This window comes from Podarcis bocagei (assembly GCF_964188305.1).
Source record: "Podarcis bocagei genome assembly, chromosome: 14".
NCBI classification, from domain to species: Eukaryota; Metazoa; Chordata; class Lepidosauria; order Squamata; family Lacertidae; genus Podarcis; species Podarcis bocagei.
Window position 1 is genome coordinate 22,753,150 of NC_138139.1, and position 15,324 is coordinate 22,768,473.

A 15,324-nucleotide genomic window follows, 5' to 3' on the forward strand; every position below is an offset into this window, starting at 1 on the left:
TCATCACTGTTGCATTTTTCTATATAAAAAATGAAATGTACCCAGTTTACTCTGTACTAGGGCTTATTTCAGGATGCTAAGGCTGATTACATCATGCAGTTGGTTAAATAAATACTAAATAAACCTGGGGAAATGATGCAAATCCCTACTTGGCCACCCAGTTCAGTGGGGTGACTTTGGGCCAGCCACAAATTCTCAGCCTAATCTACCTCAAAGAGAGGTTGTTGAGGATCATATGGAGGGGAGGCGGCCAATTTGAGCTCTTTGGAGGAATGTGATTATAGAATGAATGAAAGTAAGTTTGCTACTCCTGCTTTGCATAAGGAAGGACCGTCAGTTCAGTGGGTAGAGCGTATGTTATGCATGCAGAAGGCATTTTACCCAGCTCTGCAACATCACCATTTGAAAGAGCCTTCAGCAATTATAATAATAATTTATATTAATAATAAATTTATTATTTATACCCCGCCCACCTGGCTGGGTTTCCCCAGCCACTCTGAGCGGCTCCCAACAGAATATTAAAAACACTATAAAACATCAAACATTAAAAAACTTCAGATTTTGATGCTTGTTATGTACATTTCTCTGCCACTCGGTCTGCTTGGGTTTTATGACTTTCATGCTCACACTTAAACATCTGAGCTGCATGGCTTTTAACGCCCGTTTGGCTATTTGTTTATTTTAGCTTGGGGTTTCATTGGCTTCACAGAAGGTTCATAAATCAGATGATACCAGAGGAGAAAGGGGAGATGTGCTGTTGTGGCTTCAGCCTTCTTCAGTGCTGCTGGAGGTTTTCAGAGAGCTTCCTTCTTCAGTCTTGTAATGACTGGAGGCCAGGCCAGTCCAACATAGGCCTGCAGGATCCTTTCAGCCCCATTAAAAGAATTCCAAATTCTCTTGTTTGTGGCCCTTTCCATCACTCTGTGGGAACATCTAAGGTCTGCCCAAGTCCCCCCAAAACACGGTTGAGTAAAAGACAGTGCTGATCTTTATCCCATTTAATGGAGGATCTGGGATCACTTTCCCCCAACCTCATTGTAGTTGTGAATTCTTGGGGTCACTCTTCTGGCTGTCAGCCAGCCCAGAGTGGTTTAACAGTCAACCTCTCTTCCCAGGAAACTCTGTACTAGGGCTTAGTTCAGGATGAAAATTGTAATTCTGGGAGGGGAACAGGGGTCTTAACAACTCTCAGCCACCCTCAACAAACTACAGCTCCCAGGACTCTTTGGGGAGAAGACATGACTGTTTAAAATGATATCATAGTGCTTTAAATGAATGGTGTGAATGTGGCCATTCTTCCTCTTTTAGTTTGACACTTTTCTTTTTGAAGGCTTGCTCATTGTCAGGCACAGTTTTCTTTTCTTTTTTGTTGTGTCCAGCTCCAGCCGTACTTCATAGCAGTTACTCTGGGTTATGAGACCAGAATAACTCCCTCTCTCCCTCTCGGTCTCTCTTTCAAATAAAGGGAAAGAAATACAGTGTAGGGCTTTAACCATGGAGAATAGGTTGGTGGGAGAGAGAGGCGGTGGGAAAGAAGAGTGCTTGAAGGAACGTTCTGAAAAATTCCACAGAACTCTCCTCACACTTGCATCATCTGGTGAGGAACAAGTGGGCATTGGATGCAAAGGCACTCCGAATGCCAGCCGTCATGGCTGCCAACTCCCAGCATGCAGCTGTTCCTCTCCTCTTCCAGTTTGCCTCAGGTTAGTTGCCAACCGGCAAACCTTCTCCCACCTCAATAATGAAAATCTTTTGACAGCCAGCATCAACGGACAGCTCTTGAGTTTTCCCTCATACTGGGTCCCGTGAAACACTTTGTAGCTTATGAGCCAGGAGTTGCCGGTGGGGGTGATGTGAGCGGCAGAGAGGGGTGGCAGTGTTGGAGTGAGGTTGGACGTGCAGCACTTTCAACAGAACACGTGAAGCTTCAGCCCTCCACTTGCAGAGTCCATATTCTGCTAAAACAAGATAGCGAGCCATTTTGGTGACTGCCAAGGGAGATGAGAGACAGCGCTGCCAGGTTATCAGTTTGGAATCCTGGTTCCGCAGGCTTAAAAAAAAAAGGAAAACCTAACTTTTTGTTCAGAATTATTGTATGGAGGAGGGGGAGAAACTCCAGCTGTACAGTGGTACCTTGGGTTACATACGCTTCAGGTTACAGACTCCGCTAACCCAGAAATAGTGCTTCAGGTTAAGAACTTTGCTTCAGGATAAGAACAGAAATTGTGCTACGTCGGCGCGGCAGCAGCAGGAGGCCCCATTAGCTAAAGTGGTGCTTCAGGTTAAGAACAGTTTCAGGTTAAGAACGGACCTCCAGATCGAATTAAGTACTTAACCCGAGATACCACTGTATTTGCTTCTTGAACCCCTCAAATTTAGCAATAACTGCAGGAAACATAGGCCACGTTCAAAGCATACATTTAAAGCTATACTATGATACCACTTTAAACAGTCATGGCTTCTCCCCCCCCCCAAAAAAAAAATGTTTCTGGAACTGTAGTTTAAGGACAATGATACCTCGAATTCCCTGGGGAATCGGATTGGCTGTTAAACCCCTCAGAGAATTGTCGCTCTGTGAGGGAAACGGGGGGCCTCCTACCAACTCTCAGCGCCTTTTACAAAATATGCCTTTCAGAATTATTGGGGGGAAGCCATGGCTGTTTAAAGTGGCATCATAGCAACTCTTTAAGACTTGCCTGAGTATCAGTACCTCAAATTAGAGGAGGATTGGGGGGATGGCAACCCCCCCTCCCCTCATGACTATTGGAAGGCTGCATGGGGTGAGGGCAATATTTGGCCCACAAACCTCTGTTGAAACCCCACCCCTGGCCCGTATCTCATCCCCCGTGTCTGTTGGTGGGCCCTGTGCCTGGCAGAAGAGGGCAGTCTGGTCTCCAGCTGTGTATGGCTTTTGTTTAATTTGGCTGCCTATTCAGATCCACCCTTGTTCAGTGTTTGACTTGCAGAGGGGATGGGGCAACCTGGCTGCCCCGTACCCGGGCAACTGTTCATAGCGGAAGGTTATGGGGCGGTGTCTGTGACCTGGGTTAAATTTGGAGTCAGGCATGGGGCTTAAGGGGTTTCATTAAGGGCAGACCTACCTTTCTTTTAATTCAATCACGGCAGGTCACAATTGGAATGACTGAGCAATCGTGAATTCTCATAGGGATAGATAGATAGATAGATAGATGATAGATAGATAGATAGATAGATAGATAGATAGATAGATAGATAGATGATAGATAGATAGATAGATAGATAGATAGATAGATAGATAGATAGATAGATGATGAGTGCAAAGGGTATTGTGTATTGTACAGAAATCCTTATTTCGTGTGGCTGCAGAAGAATTACGTCTTGCAAATCTGATAAGGCAAAAGTGTGTGCTGTCACTGCCAGGTGACTAGGCCCAACACTCACTTGAACAGTTTCTGGCAAATCCTATAATGTTTAGCAGATCTTAGCAAGCTGCTTTCCCTCAATAGCGCTTATCCTCTGCTTCTTAAAACTGGCAAAATTTATTGCTGGGTAAGAACTGAAAAGCATAAATACCCATCTCCTGAAGTGTAAAAGCTTTGTTCAGCCTCATTCAACTTCTGAGTCCTGTATACATTTACTTAGATTCCTGCGTAAATCATTAGGATTTTTGCCAGTCCATTGTACTAGCTGTGAGAACCAGAGGTGGTAAAAGGAAAATGATTTTTTTAAATTTTTAATATTTTTTGAGACTGAACAATTAGGATGGAATAAACTCATCCTCCTGGGTTAGGCATGCACAACTTGTCACCTACACAAACACAACCCACAAACCATGTAAATGAGGGCCAGTTGTCTCATTGTTTCAGCTTATTCAGAATGCTTCCAGATTTGAGTTTATTGTGGAATCAGTGTTTTTCATGCATGCAAGTTTTTGTGTTTCTTTTGCAATGTCCATGCATTTCTCTCTATTTAATCCCAGTTGAGAAAAACCTTTCTGTGCCCACTCTTTTCATGCCATGCATTATTTTATAAACTTCTGTCATGTACCATCTCACTTTCTTTTCTCTAAATTAAAAAGTCCCAGACACTGCAACCTTCCCTCATTGGCACACAGTGCTTGGTAACAACCCATGTTTATTGCTAGTCTGAGCTACTAAGAGATTTATTCTGGGTAACTGGAGACGGCATCTCTCCCTCCCTTGAACCTTTACAAACCAGATCTGATTTGAGTGGAGGTGGTCTTGCTGGTGTTATAATGGAATTAAATTGCTAACCCTTTGCCAATAGAAGCCCTCCAACTTTGTGGAAATTTGCTGTTACCTACCCTAAACCTCTGTGAATACGGTGGGCTGTATATCTGGCTTAATAATCTATATCCTGCTTTTTGAACACACACACACACACACACACACACAGAAGGATGAGGATTTGCCCAGGCAAGCCTAGTGGGATTAAGCCACTGGTGTGTAAATTGTTGTTATTCATTACCATCTAAAAAAAAAGTGAATATATGGTAGATCTTTATCACAATAGGGTATTTCCACAACATGCATTTTTTCTCTTTGCTTCTGTGTGTTTCTCTTTTTCAGCAGGAGGGTGTGTGGTGGGGTTCAATTTCTTGTCTGTTGCTTCAGTTCAGAAGTGGGGGGAGAAAACTATATTGAGTGATGATAGTTGGTGCCTCAGGCAGAAAAGCAATATAGCAGAACGGTTGCCAGACAGTTTGACAGAGGATGGACTGGATGTGAACAAATGCAGGCACTGATGAGACAGAATGGAAGTATGAATGAGCAGAAGGGTATTGGTTTCAGGTGTGCCTTGAGGGGCCCGCAGTGGCAGCAGAGGCCATGACCATTGTATTATTTAAAAGATCCTTGCTCAAGGGAAATGGACAGCCTGTTTTGAGACAATGAATAGTTTACCAGTCTGGTTAGGAAGGCAGAATCATAGAATTGTAGAGTTGGAAGGTCATCTAGTCCTATTCCCTGCAATGCAGGAATCTCAACTAGATCATACACGTAAAATGGTCACCCAACCTCTGTTTGAAAATTTCCAAGCAAGGAGAGTCCATGGAAGTCTGCTTCACTGTCAAACAGCTCTTTCTGTCAGAAAGCTATTCCTGATGTTTAGTTGGAATCTCCTTTCTTGTCCCTTGAATGCTTTGGTTCAGGTCCCAGCCTCTGGAGCAGGAAAAACAAGCTTGCTCCATCCTCCACGTGACAGCACTTTAGATGTTTGAAGATGGCTATCACATCTCCTCTCAGTCTTCTCTTTACCAGTCTAAGTATACCCAGTTCCCTCAACTGTTCCTAATAAGGCTTGGTTTCCAGACCCTTGATCATCTTGGTCGCCCTTCTCTGCACATGGTCCAGCTTGTCAATATCCTTCTTAAATTTTGGTGCCTAGAACAGGACACAGTACTCCATGTGTGGTCTGACAAAGACAGAATAGAGCAGGACTGTTCCCTATAGCAAAACTACACTGGGGAATTTAAAAGAGAATGTACCACTGAATATGGACTCAGCAGAAGAGTTGTGGGAGCCAATGGAGATACTTCACCCAATCACTAGCTTGAGAAACCATGATGACTTGGTATATATGGTTGGAAGCCATGTCAGGTGTCACTGGTTCTCAGCCAAGTCCATGGGTTGTAGTGAACTAAGTTATGTTTAGAGCAGACACACTGAAATTAATGGGCCTAGGTAAGTCATTTCTATCATTTTCAATTGGCTACATTCTCTCTCTGCTAGTGTAAGGGCTCCAGTTCCTAGTGGACAGATGACTTTGAATGTGGTACAACAGAGGAATCCAATGTAACTATTGCAGTAGTGGAAACTTGTTGCTTCAAAGTTAAAGCATCAAAGGAGAATATTTAATAGTGCTAGAAAAGATGTTTGAACATGTTGTTTGCTTTCTAGAAAAGAAGAGGCAAAAAAAGGCAAAGCTTACCAATGACTGGAGAGAGCGGAGGAATGCTATTCGGCTCACAAATGAATACACAGTGGAAACACTTGTGGTGGCGGATGCTGATATGGTCCAGTACCATGGGGCAGATGCTGCTCAAAGATTCATTCTTACTGTGATGAACATGGTAGGTTCACTTGGTTTCCTTGAGATGCGTCTGCATTCAAAACTAGTCCTATGTTTTGATGCTTAGTTTTTGTATTTGAGTTTGAACTCTTTATTCATTTTTATATGAAACATCTTAGACAGGCATAGTTGCATCTTAGACAACCAGAGTGCAGTAACTGTATGTGAGCTCTCTTTTCACAGCAATGAATCAAGTAATATTGATGGAGAGAAAGGGTTCTTGCAACACAGAGTACGGTACTTCCTTAAGTTAACAACTTCAACATTCTTGGACTTTGTTGGTCAGACGTGACTCCCGCTAATTGATTTGCGATCCTCAATTAGCTCTTTATGGCCGCCCGGCACACTTCCACTGCGCAGCTCTCAGTCACGCCTCAGCAGAGTTTAACACAGCGGTGTAAAACCTGTCACGTAGCTTGGCTTAGCTTCCAGACAAACACACACAGAGTCCAGGTTTGTCTCTTTCAGTCCTTTATTCCGATATTCCCCAGGATTCTCCTGGACTCACCGCAGCCATTACAGAGCTGCTCCTTTCCCCTCACAGCATAGAGTGAGAATGAACAAACTCCCAAGCTCCTCCCAGCTTCGAAAACTGACGTCAGAATGCTGAGGCATCATGGGAACAACTTAACCTGTTAAGTTCCACATCCCACACCCCCTCTTGCCGAACCATTCTGACAAGACCTTTTTGAGTTCAACACCTTTCCCTTTGCCTTGTGCCCCTTCCCGGCAACTTTCCCAGGCACCTGTTGAACCCCTTCAACACTCCCAGAATCACACTGTGCGACACTTTCCCACGCACCCGTGACCTGAAACCCCTCTGACCCACTTGGGCCAGCAGTTGTGTCTTCTCCGTCAGACTTTTCCCCCTCTGACTTGACAACCCGTCCGTGAGCTTTCTCCATTACGCTTACCGGAGATGAAGCCTCACACCTGGACATTCCTTTCACAACCCTTGGAGATGCCCAAACCTGCCCTGACCCCTGCCCCTGGACCTGGTCCCCATCACCGGGTTCTGAACCCTGATCCTGGACCTGGTCCCCATCACCGGGATCAGCCTCTGCCTCCCTCTCCTCCCCTTGAGGAGACTTTGCACCCGTCACCTGGTGACGTATTCCCTTTTCCTTGAAAAACTCCTCCAGAGCAGACCCAGTAAACTGTGACCCTCGGTCGCTCTTGAACCCTTGCACCCTGGTGGAGAACCTTCGTTCCACCTCTGCAACCCAATCCTGGATCAGTTGCGCTGCCTCCCTCTGTGATTTGAGAGAGAAACACCAGCCAACCTGGCTGTGGTCATCTGTCAGCGACAGCACATACCTGGTCCCACCCAGACTCTCACACCTCATGGGTCCTGACAGATCTGTGTGAACAAGCTCAAAGGGCTCTTTGGCTACCCTCCCAAACCCGGGGAAACCAAGTACCTTTGCACCTTTGCATGCCCTGCACCCTTGGGACCTCCTCCCACATTGTGTGATTTTACACCCTTTTGTGCACCTGTGCAACTTTTGCACATGACTGGGAACCTTAGCACACTGCACCTGTGCTTTTCCAGCATTCCCACCACCCTCCAGAGGTGACTCCAGAACAAAGAGATTGTTCTCCCTCTGCACGTTGACCAGTTGTCTCCCTCCTCTGAAAATGGAACAGGTGTCATTTTCAAAACAAATAATGTATCCCTGCTTCATTAGAGCTGATACAGATAATAGACAACAATTCAGTCCCGGCACAACGTAGACCTCTAGCTCCTCCTGTAAAGGAGAAAAAAAAACACACGTTAGCCACACCACAGACTGATTTTTGTGTTCCGTCTGCGAACATAACAGTCATTCCAGTTGAAACAGCCCTGCAGTTCCGCATTTCGCCAGCAGGTTCGCTTATCAGGTGACGACTGACAGTAGTATCCAAAACCCAGCGCGTCACCGTGTCCTGGCTGGAGTTGTTCTTCACAGTTGCCATAGAAGCAGTGATAAGAAAACAACCCTCCCCAGTGTCTGAGCCACGTCCTTCCCTTGCGTTCCCACGCTGGCCTCCTCTTCCAGACTGATTCCCATGGGAACTCAGCTGGTTGACCTTGGCAAACTTGGCAACATCCTGTCTTGCCTCTCTGCTCCGGTGGGGGCAATCTCGACGTAGATGTCCCGTTGCATTACACACGTAGCAACGACGAACTCCAGTGGAAAAACACTGCCCGGGGCTCCTCCCAGCTGGCCTCCTTCTCCTTCTTCTTCCGGAAAAGCACTCCTTGCCAGCTTTGCCCCCTCTGAACCGCCATCTCATTCCAGCAGGCTTCTTAAACTTGCCTTTGGAATCCTTCGCCCCCCCGACCTGCTCACCAGCGCTCCTTGAGGCTAAAACACCAGGAACAGGGGCTCCAGCCATCTCTAGGCTTTTGTATTCCTTCCCCAGGGCTCTGGCCTCCTGCTGAAGCTTCACAGCAAACGCAGCAGTACATCCCCAGACAGCCCTTGCTGACTTCACGTCCTTGCCCAACTTCTTAGAGTGAGCGTTCCAGACGGAATGTCCTCCAAGACCTGGCTGCCTGCCATTGTCTTCCGTTCTCCCAAGGGTCCCCAAGCTTACTCACAGCTTATCCAGCACCCCATCCGGAGAGACGATTTCCTGCTGCTCTCAGCTCTCAGCTCTGCAGCAACACAGGCAAACACTTTGCGTCTTTCAGCCAACTGCTCTCTCAGATTTCGGCCTCAGCCTCCTGCCGTGCTTCTCTGCTCTAGACCGCAGATCAAAGCTTTCGGCAGCCTCCAGTGACAGTTTACGATCGGTGATTAAGGTTACCCATAACCTCTTGGACTTTGTTGGTCAGACGTGACTCCCGCTAATTGATTTGCGATCCTCAATTAGCTCTTTATGGCCGCCCGGCACACTTCCGCTGCGCAGCTCTCAGTCACGCCTCAGCAGAGTTTAACACAGCGGTGTGAAACCTGTCACGTAGCTTGGCTTAGCTTCCAGACAAACACACACAGAGTCCAGGTTTGTCTCTTTCAGTCCTTTATTCCGATATTCCCCAGGATTCTCCTGGACTCACCGCAGCCATTACAGAGCTGCTCCTTTCCCCTCACAGCATAGAGTGAGAATGAACAAACTCTTAAGCTCCTCCCAGGTTCGAAAACTGACGTCAGAATGCTGAGGCATCATGGGAACAACTTAACCTGTTAAGTTCCACATCCCACAAACATTTAGGATGTGGACTCTAACCAATTCATTTTTGTGCTTTTTATATGATAATTAGTACTCCTCCAAATGCTGTGTACAAAAATGTGTGTGTTAGGAGAAAGTGTGCCTAATAATGCATATATTAGTGAAAATTGATTCTTGTTAAGAGCACCAAAGAAGAGAAATTCATTAGGCTGCATCCAGTGCTAGTTCTACTCGGAACAGACCTGCTGAAGTTATTGGAGATTAATAACTTCATTTATTAACTAGGATCATATTTTTTAAAGTCAAAATGCTCTCCTTCCCCAGGAAACTGAGGGTGCCAAGAGTATGGGATAAGTTTATCTGCAATCCCTGATGTGTCCCCCTTTGCACCCCTTTATTTTTGCCCACATAAATGAATGGCTCCTCCTCCTATGCTAGGTAGGATCTGCTTAGTACCTCTGACAGTGCAAAAAAACCCACAATTGCCTCCCTTGCCTCTACTAATTACCCACCCTAATGCTAGTGTTAAATTACAAAGGTAGAACCTAGTTTTGCATTACAAATGGTCAATGAGGGCAATGATGAACTTCCATCAAGGCTTAAGGGTGCAAGGAGTCATTGGTGTCTTCCTATGAATGTTGATAAATGTTCAGGTTTTGGCCTTGCAGAGCTTAGTTTCTTCTCTACTCCAACATGGCAGGACGAACAGCTGCTTCTAAAAGAAACCAGAATGTTAATTTTGGCATGTATGCCAGGATTTAAGCAAATAGAGCATTGCTGTCAGGGAGGGGGGGATTTATTAATTTGGCTCCTTGCTGTAAGGCATTACATTTACAGTCAAACCACAAAGTAAGACTTAAAATGGCATATTAGCACACACATTATATTTATAGTTTTTTATATATATAAAAAAGCTAGGATCTGCTTAAAGCAATTTAATATCTGTTTGTTGGGAAGGAAAGCCAGCATTACAAAATATGGTTTTATTTTTGCAGCTGCTGAATGAGGATATGAATTTAGGGGTGGAAATAGATGCAACTCAAAGGAAAACAAAAATAAAAATTATTTCAAAAGACACAGATCGGATGATGGGCTCCTAAAGCCAAATCTCTGCTTTAAATGTCTTTTAAAAGCTTTGAACTGTGCCTTAAGACAACATTGACTTATGAATATATTGTTTTAAAAAAATAAATGTCCCAGGGAAACCATTATGGAGAACTCTAGGTGCTTGGTCTAGACCTGAGGGTCAGGTTTTGGTGGTGATGAGTGCTTTCTGTGAAAGAACTAGGAGTTCAAAGGCATATGGTCTGGCAGAATTATGTAGTACATTCCACCTGGGACCACAGGTGGAGAATCTCATAACTCTGAAAATTCCTTGCTGTAGAGAGCAAGTTCTAACAGCTGTCTCCCTGATTTGCTAGTTGTCTGTGTGCAGGAAGTGTTTTGTTTGGCTTTTTGCTATAGTCCAGATATTTGGGTATATTACCACTACCAACCCTCAGCATTGACTACGCTGACTGGGGTTGATTGGATTTGTAATCCCAAACCCTAGAAGGCACCAGGGTGGAGAAGGCTGGCTTGAGACATTTGAACAGGGCCGTCTTTAGCATATTCACTGCCAGGGTACAAAGATCCGCCCAGCGCCCCCAAATTTAGTTTAGTCGCCCCCAAATTAACTTTTATTGAGCTTTTTTGGGAGAGGAAATCGCTCACCTATAACAACAATGCAACAGAAAAAACTTCTTTTGTTTCCTGACTCATCGGGAATATTGATGCTACGGAGTAACAGAGCGATGGAGGAGGTGGGCAGGGACTTTTGCTCCATTGCTTTCCACTGCTGCCGATAGAGAGGGACCAGTATACATTTGGCGCCCCCCAGAATTCAGCGCCCGGGTGCCCAGCACCCCTTGCACCCCCAGGTAAAGACGGCCCTGCATTTGAAGGCAGGTTGGCATCTGTCTGTCTCAGGAGACAATGGAGGAGTGCACCTTTAGGGGTGAAGTCAAACTGTTGGAAGGCTTGCTGAGATGGGAGAGACATGCTTTTTGCAGCTCGGGTAGATGAAGGTATCCGGTTGTGTTCAGTGGCGTAGCGTGGGTTGTCAGCACCCGGGGCATGGCAAGTAATTTGCGCCCCCTAACCCGTGGATTTGCACCCCCTAACCCGTGGATTTGCGCCCCCTAACCCCCAGATGTTGCGCCCAGTGTGGCCGGCCCCCCCTGCACCCCCCACGCTACGCCACTGGTTGTGTTGCTGCAGATGCACCATTGTATTTCTTCTCTCTGTTCTGCTCCCAGTGGTCATTCCTCCTCTGGTCACTTCTGTAAATGCACAACTTGTCTGTCTCAAGGCTTTTTGGTCTTTGTAACACATCATATACATTGAGGATGCAGGATACATAAAAATAATAGTTATCACCCACATCATATTGTTTCAGCCATCCAGGAAAAGGGGATGGATAATGTGATGTTAAAAATCCTTCTTCCTCTCACATCAAGCTTCCTCTCACATGAGAACACCAAATGGTGCCTCAAGGAATAAAAACATTACTCCCAAAATAGAGATTAGTGTATTTTGAAGAAAAGAACAATTATTTCCGCATACAACTCTGCCTCTAAGATGCATCTGCAAGTGGAAAGACCAGGCTTAACAGGGTGATTTAAAATCTAAAAGGAAACTACAAAGGGAAGCCCAACTTTATTCAAAAAATCTAACATATAAACTTTCCTTTTTAATAATGTTCAAGGGATCACTAATTTCATGTTACTGCTTGCAGCTTCAGGAGGCTCTTAAATTAATCACATGGTTTAGCAACAGCTGCAGCCACACTAAGAATATACATTTACAATTTCTTAAGTCAGCCTGTGGTCTTTCTTGAAATAGAGGCAAGTTCATTTCAAAACCAAGAAGAAAGTATATATTTGAAAAGTAATTATTTAGGTTAACCAAACAGCAGATTATTTTTAACATCACTGTTCCATAGATTTCAATATCTGGGCATCCTCTTACCACAAAGGTCTTAGAAAGTCACTTAAATTGTAGATCTGTTCTTCCATTAAGTACATCTGAAGATGACCAAAATTTGATATAGTTGGATATACTAATTACTAGTTGAGTTGCAGGCTCACAAAGCTAGCATTATTTGCCACTATTTTGGGAAGAGCAGGGTTTTTCTCTTGGTTGCTCAACAACCTTCTGCCAGCAAAACAAGTATATTGTCAGGCTCCTATCCCAGAATGCAATAACAGTGGCGCTTACTTTGGAGTAAGAAACAGATCTTTGTTCAGGCACAGTATGAAGCGCAGGTCCAGGAGTGGTGAGGGGACATGAGGAAGACGAGTGGTCCACAATGAGTGACACACCTCTTCCTCCAAGCTTGTAAAGGGTGAGTCTGCTACATACGCACCTGCGAACTCCTCCTAGGCAGGTGCAACTGATCCCACCTACAACAGTGACACTTTGTTCATGGTGACAACACTGTATCCTGTCCCTCTGCCTCCAGCTCCTCTTGTTCAGCATCTCCCCGCTCCCTAACGAATCTCTGCACACCTCAGGAGTGGGGCAGTGGGGAGAGCCAGTAGCTCTGCTTCCCCATCTGTGACACCTGTAGTTATAAGGGGCAGGTTCCCATCCTTCATCTTCTGGTGCCTGTTATCCTGCCCTCCATCAGCTCTATCTCCATCGTCCTCCTCTTCTGTTTGGGACTGCAGTGGCATGCCTGATCTTGATGGGACCGAGGGATTCATGGCATATACTGCTATGTGACTTTAACATAGTGCTACATTGGACCCAATATCATACCAGCCTTCAACTTAAGGACCAGAAATATCATTATGTCCACATGGTGCCCTATGTATTCAGGCATCATTTCCTGCCCTTATCATTAGTCTTTCCTGGTGTTGCCAGGCACCAAGCCCAGTGAGGACCTCTAAGGCAAGGGAGTGCAGCCAAGCAGCTGGAACTCTTCCGGCTCATGTGGCAGGAAATTGCCAGCCACTACTGCCTGTCAGAAGCAGTCAGTGCTTATTTATTCAAGCATCTTGTAGGCATCAATACCTGTTAAAGGAATACCTTCAGCTATTAGGTAGCTCAGAGACAGTCCATCTTCTGTATTCTCAGGGGCTGTTCTAATATCCTTACAGTGGTTCAGAAGCCAGAAGTGTACTTTGCAGCACAAAATGAACTGCTAGGCATCTATGCTTACTGAAGTCTTCTAGATCCACTGGGCATCCCTTTCTAGATTGCTCTGTGAGTGTCGGCATTGCCCAATAGCAAGTACCGGTAATCAAGTTACAGTGGTGCCCCGCAAGACGAATGCCTCGCAAGACGGAAAACCCGCTAGACGAAAGGGTTTTCCGTTTTTCAATGCGCTTCGCAGGACGAATTTCCCTATGGGCTTGCTTCGCAAGACGAAAATGTCTTGTGAGTCTTGAGATTTTTTTTCGTCCCCCCCTTTTTTCTAAGCCGCTAAGCCTTTAATAGCCTTTTAGCAGCTAAGCCGCTAAGCCACTAAGCCTTTAATAGCCGCTAAACCGCTAATAGCGCTAATCCGCTGATAGGGTTGCTTTGCAAGACGAAAAAACCGCTAGACAAAGATACTCGCGGAATGGATTAATTTCGTCTTGCGAGGCACCACTGTACAGAAAAGTCAGACATCTCATTACAACACATACTCTAGGATTTATGCGACACAAATTTTTGCTTTGAATTTAGCTCCCTTTGTTGGTGGAGAAGAGAATAATTCGAAACGTACAGAAGATGCTTAAGATTTGCAAATATTTCTTGTTCCTCCAATTTTTGAATGATTGATATATTCTAACATGAGGTATCTGTGCAATCAAGGAATGGGAAATACAGTTCTGGGCTTAATTACGTATCTGTAAAAGAGATGAACTGTCTAGCTGGAATGTACAGTCTGGAGATAACCATATAAACTAGTTTCCTGCGGTGTTTTTGAGCTTCCTAACTTAAGATTGTGCCATTCTGTACTCACTCATATTTCTATTCTCTTATATTGCACATGAATAACTCAAGGAAATTGCTTTTCCATTCTATTTCCTGAAGTCCAAAATGCACCATTATTTCGTTTTGCTTTCTGACAGCACTGTTCTCAGTATTTTTGACCTGCAGAAACTACAGTCTTTCAACTTATCTCAATGACTCTAAAATTATATTTTGACCTCAGTGTTCCCTTTGATTATAGTGCCCAACCATCCATTTCCCTCAGAACCATCTATCTTTTTTTCCTTCAGCTGCCTTTTCAATGCCTCGTGTTTTGTTTGGTTTTAAACCCATATATTAATTTTCTTTTTAGCCCTTGGAGAGCTTGTTAAAAAATATTGTTCTTCTTAAGAAGAGCTGCCTGTGGATATGCAAGTTATCAGATGAGTCAAATTTAAAGAACATGTGCTTAGCATTTGTGTACATAAGAGAACTGGTTTGGTTTACTATGTCGGGGCTGGCAGACGTGGAGTCAAATCCTAGCTCTGGATTTACAAGGAAAGGCACAATTTAAACCATGGGCAGACACTCCATTGAAAAAGGTATCACAGATTGCACAGGCAGAGGAGTTTGTAGAAACTCTGAACAGGATGTGGGCCTGTGAGGCTGCAACAAATTCAGGCTCTAGTGCCTGACAAAAAGCACTCCCCCACCAAGGCTATTGGGGTGGGTGCAGATTTATTATACCTCACATCAAAGTAACGCTTTCTCTTTGACTTAATTTGTGGCGGAGATGGATTTAGGGTAGGGTGGGTGGTTCCCCTGCTCAGGGCACCAAGCTGGGAGGGGCGCAAAAGAACCGTTGCCACCACCTATATTTATATGGGTACCTACTGAGAAGATCCACAATAAAACAACCGTAAAGGTAAAGGGACCCCTGACCATTAGGTCCAGTCGTGACCGACTCTGGGGTTGTGGCGCTCATCTTGCTTTATTGGCTGAGAGAGCCGGCGTACAGCTTCCGGGTCATGTGGCCAGCATGACTAAGCCGCTTCTGGCGAACCAGAGCAGCGCACGGAAACGCCGTTTACCTTCCCGCCGGAGCAGTACCTATTTATCTACTTGCACTTTGAAGTGCTTTCGAATTGCTAGGTTGGC

The 15,324-nt window shown here is 45.1% G+C and overlaps 1 protein-coding gene across 1 annotated transcript in view; it reads left to right on the top strand.

Moving 5' to 3' along the window:
- The window catches only part of ADAMTS17 (ADAM metallopeptidase with thrombospondin type 1 motif 17), a 189,044-nt gene that overhangs the window by 23,523 nt on the left and 150,197 nt on the right, over positions 1-15,324 (top strand). Inside the window, 1 exon segment of the mRNA XM_081171354.1 lies at positions 5,898-6,070. Coding sequence (XP_081027480.1) covers positions 5,898-6,070 — 173 coding nt within the window.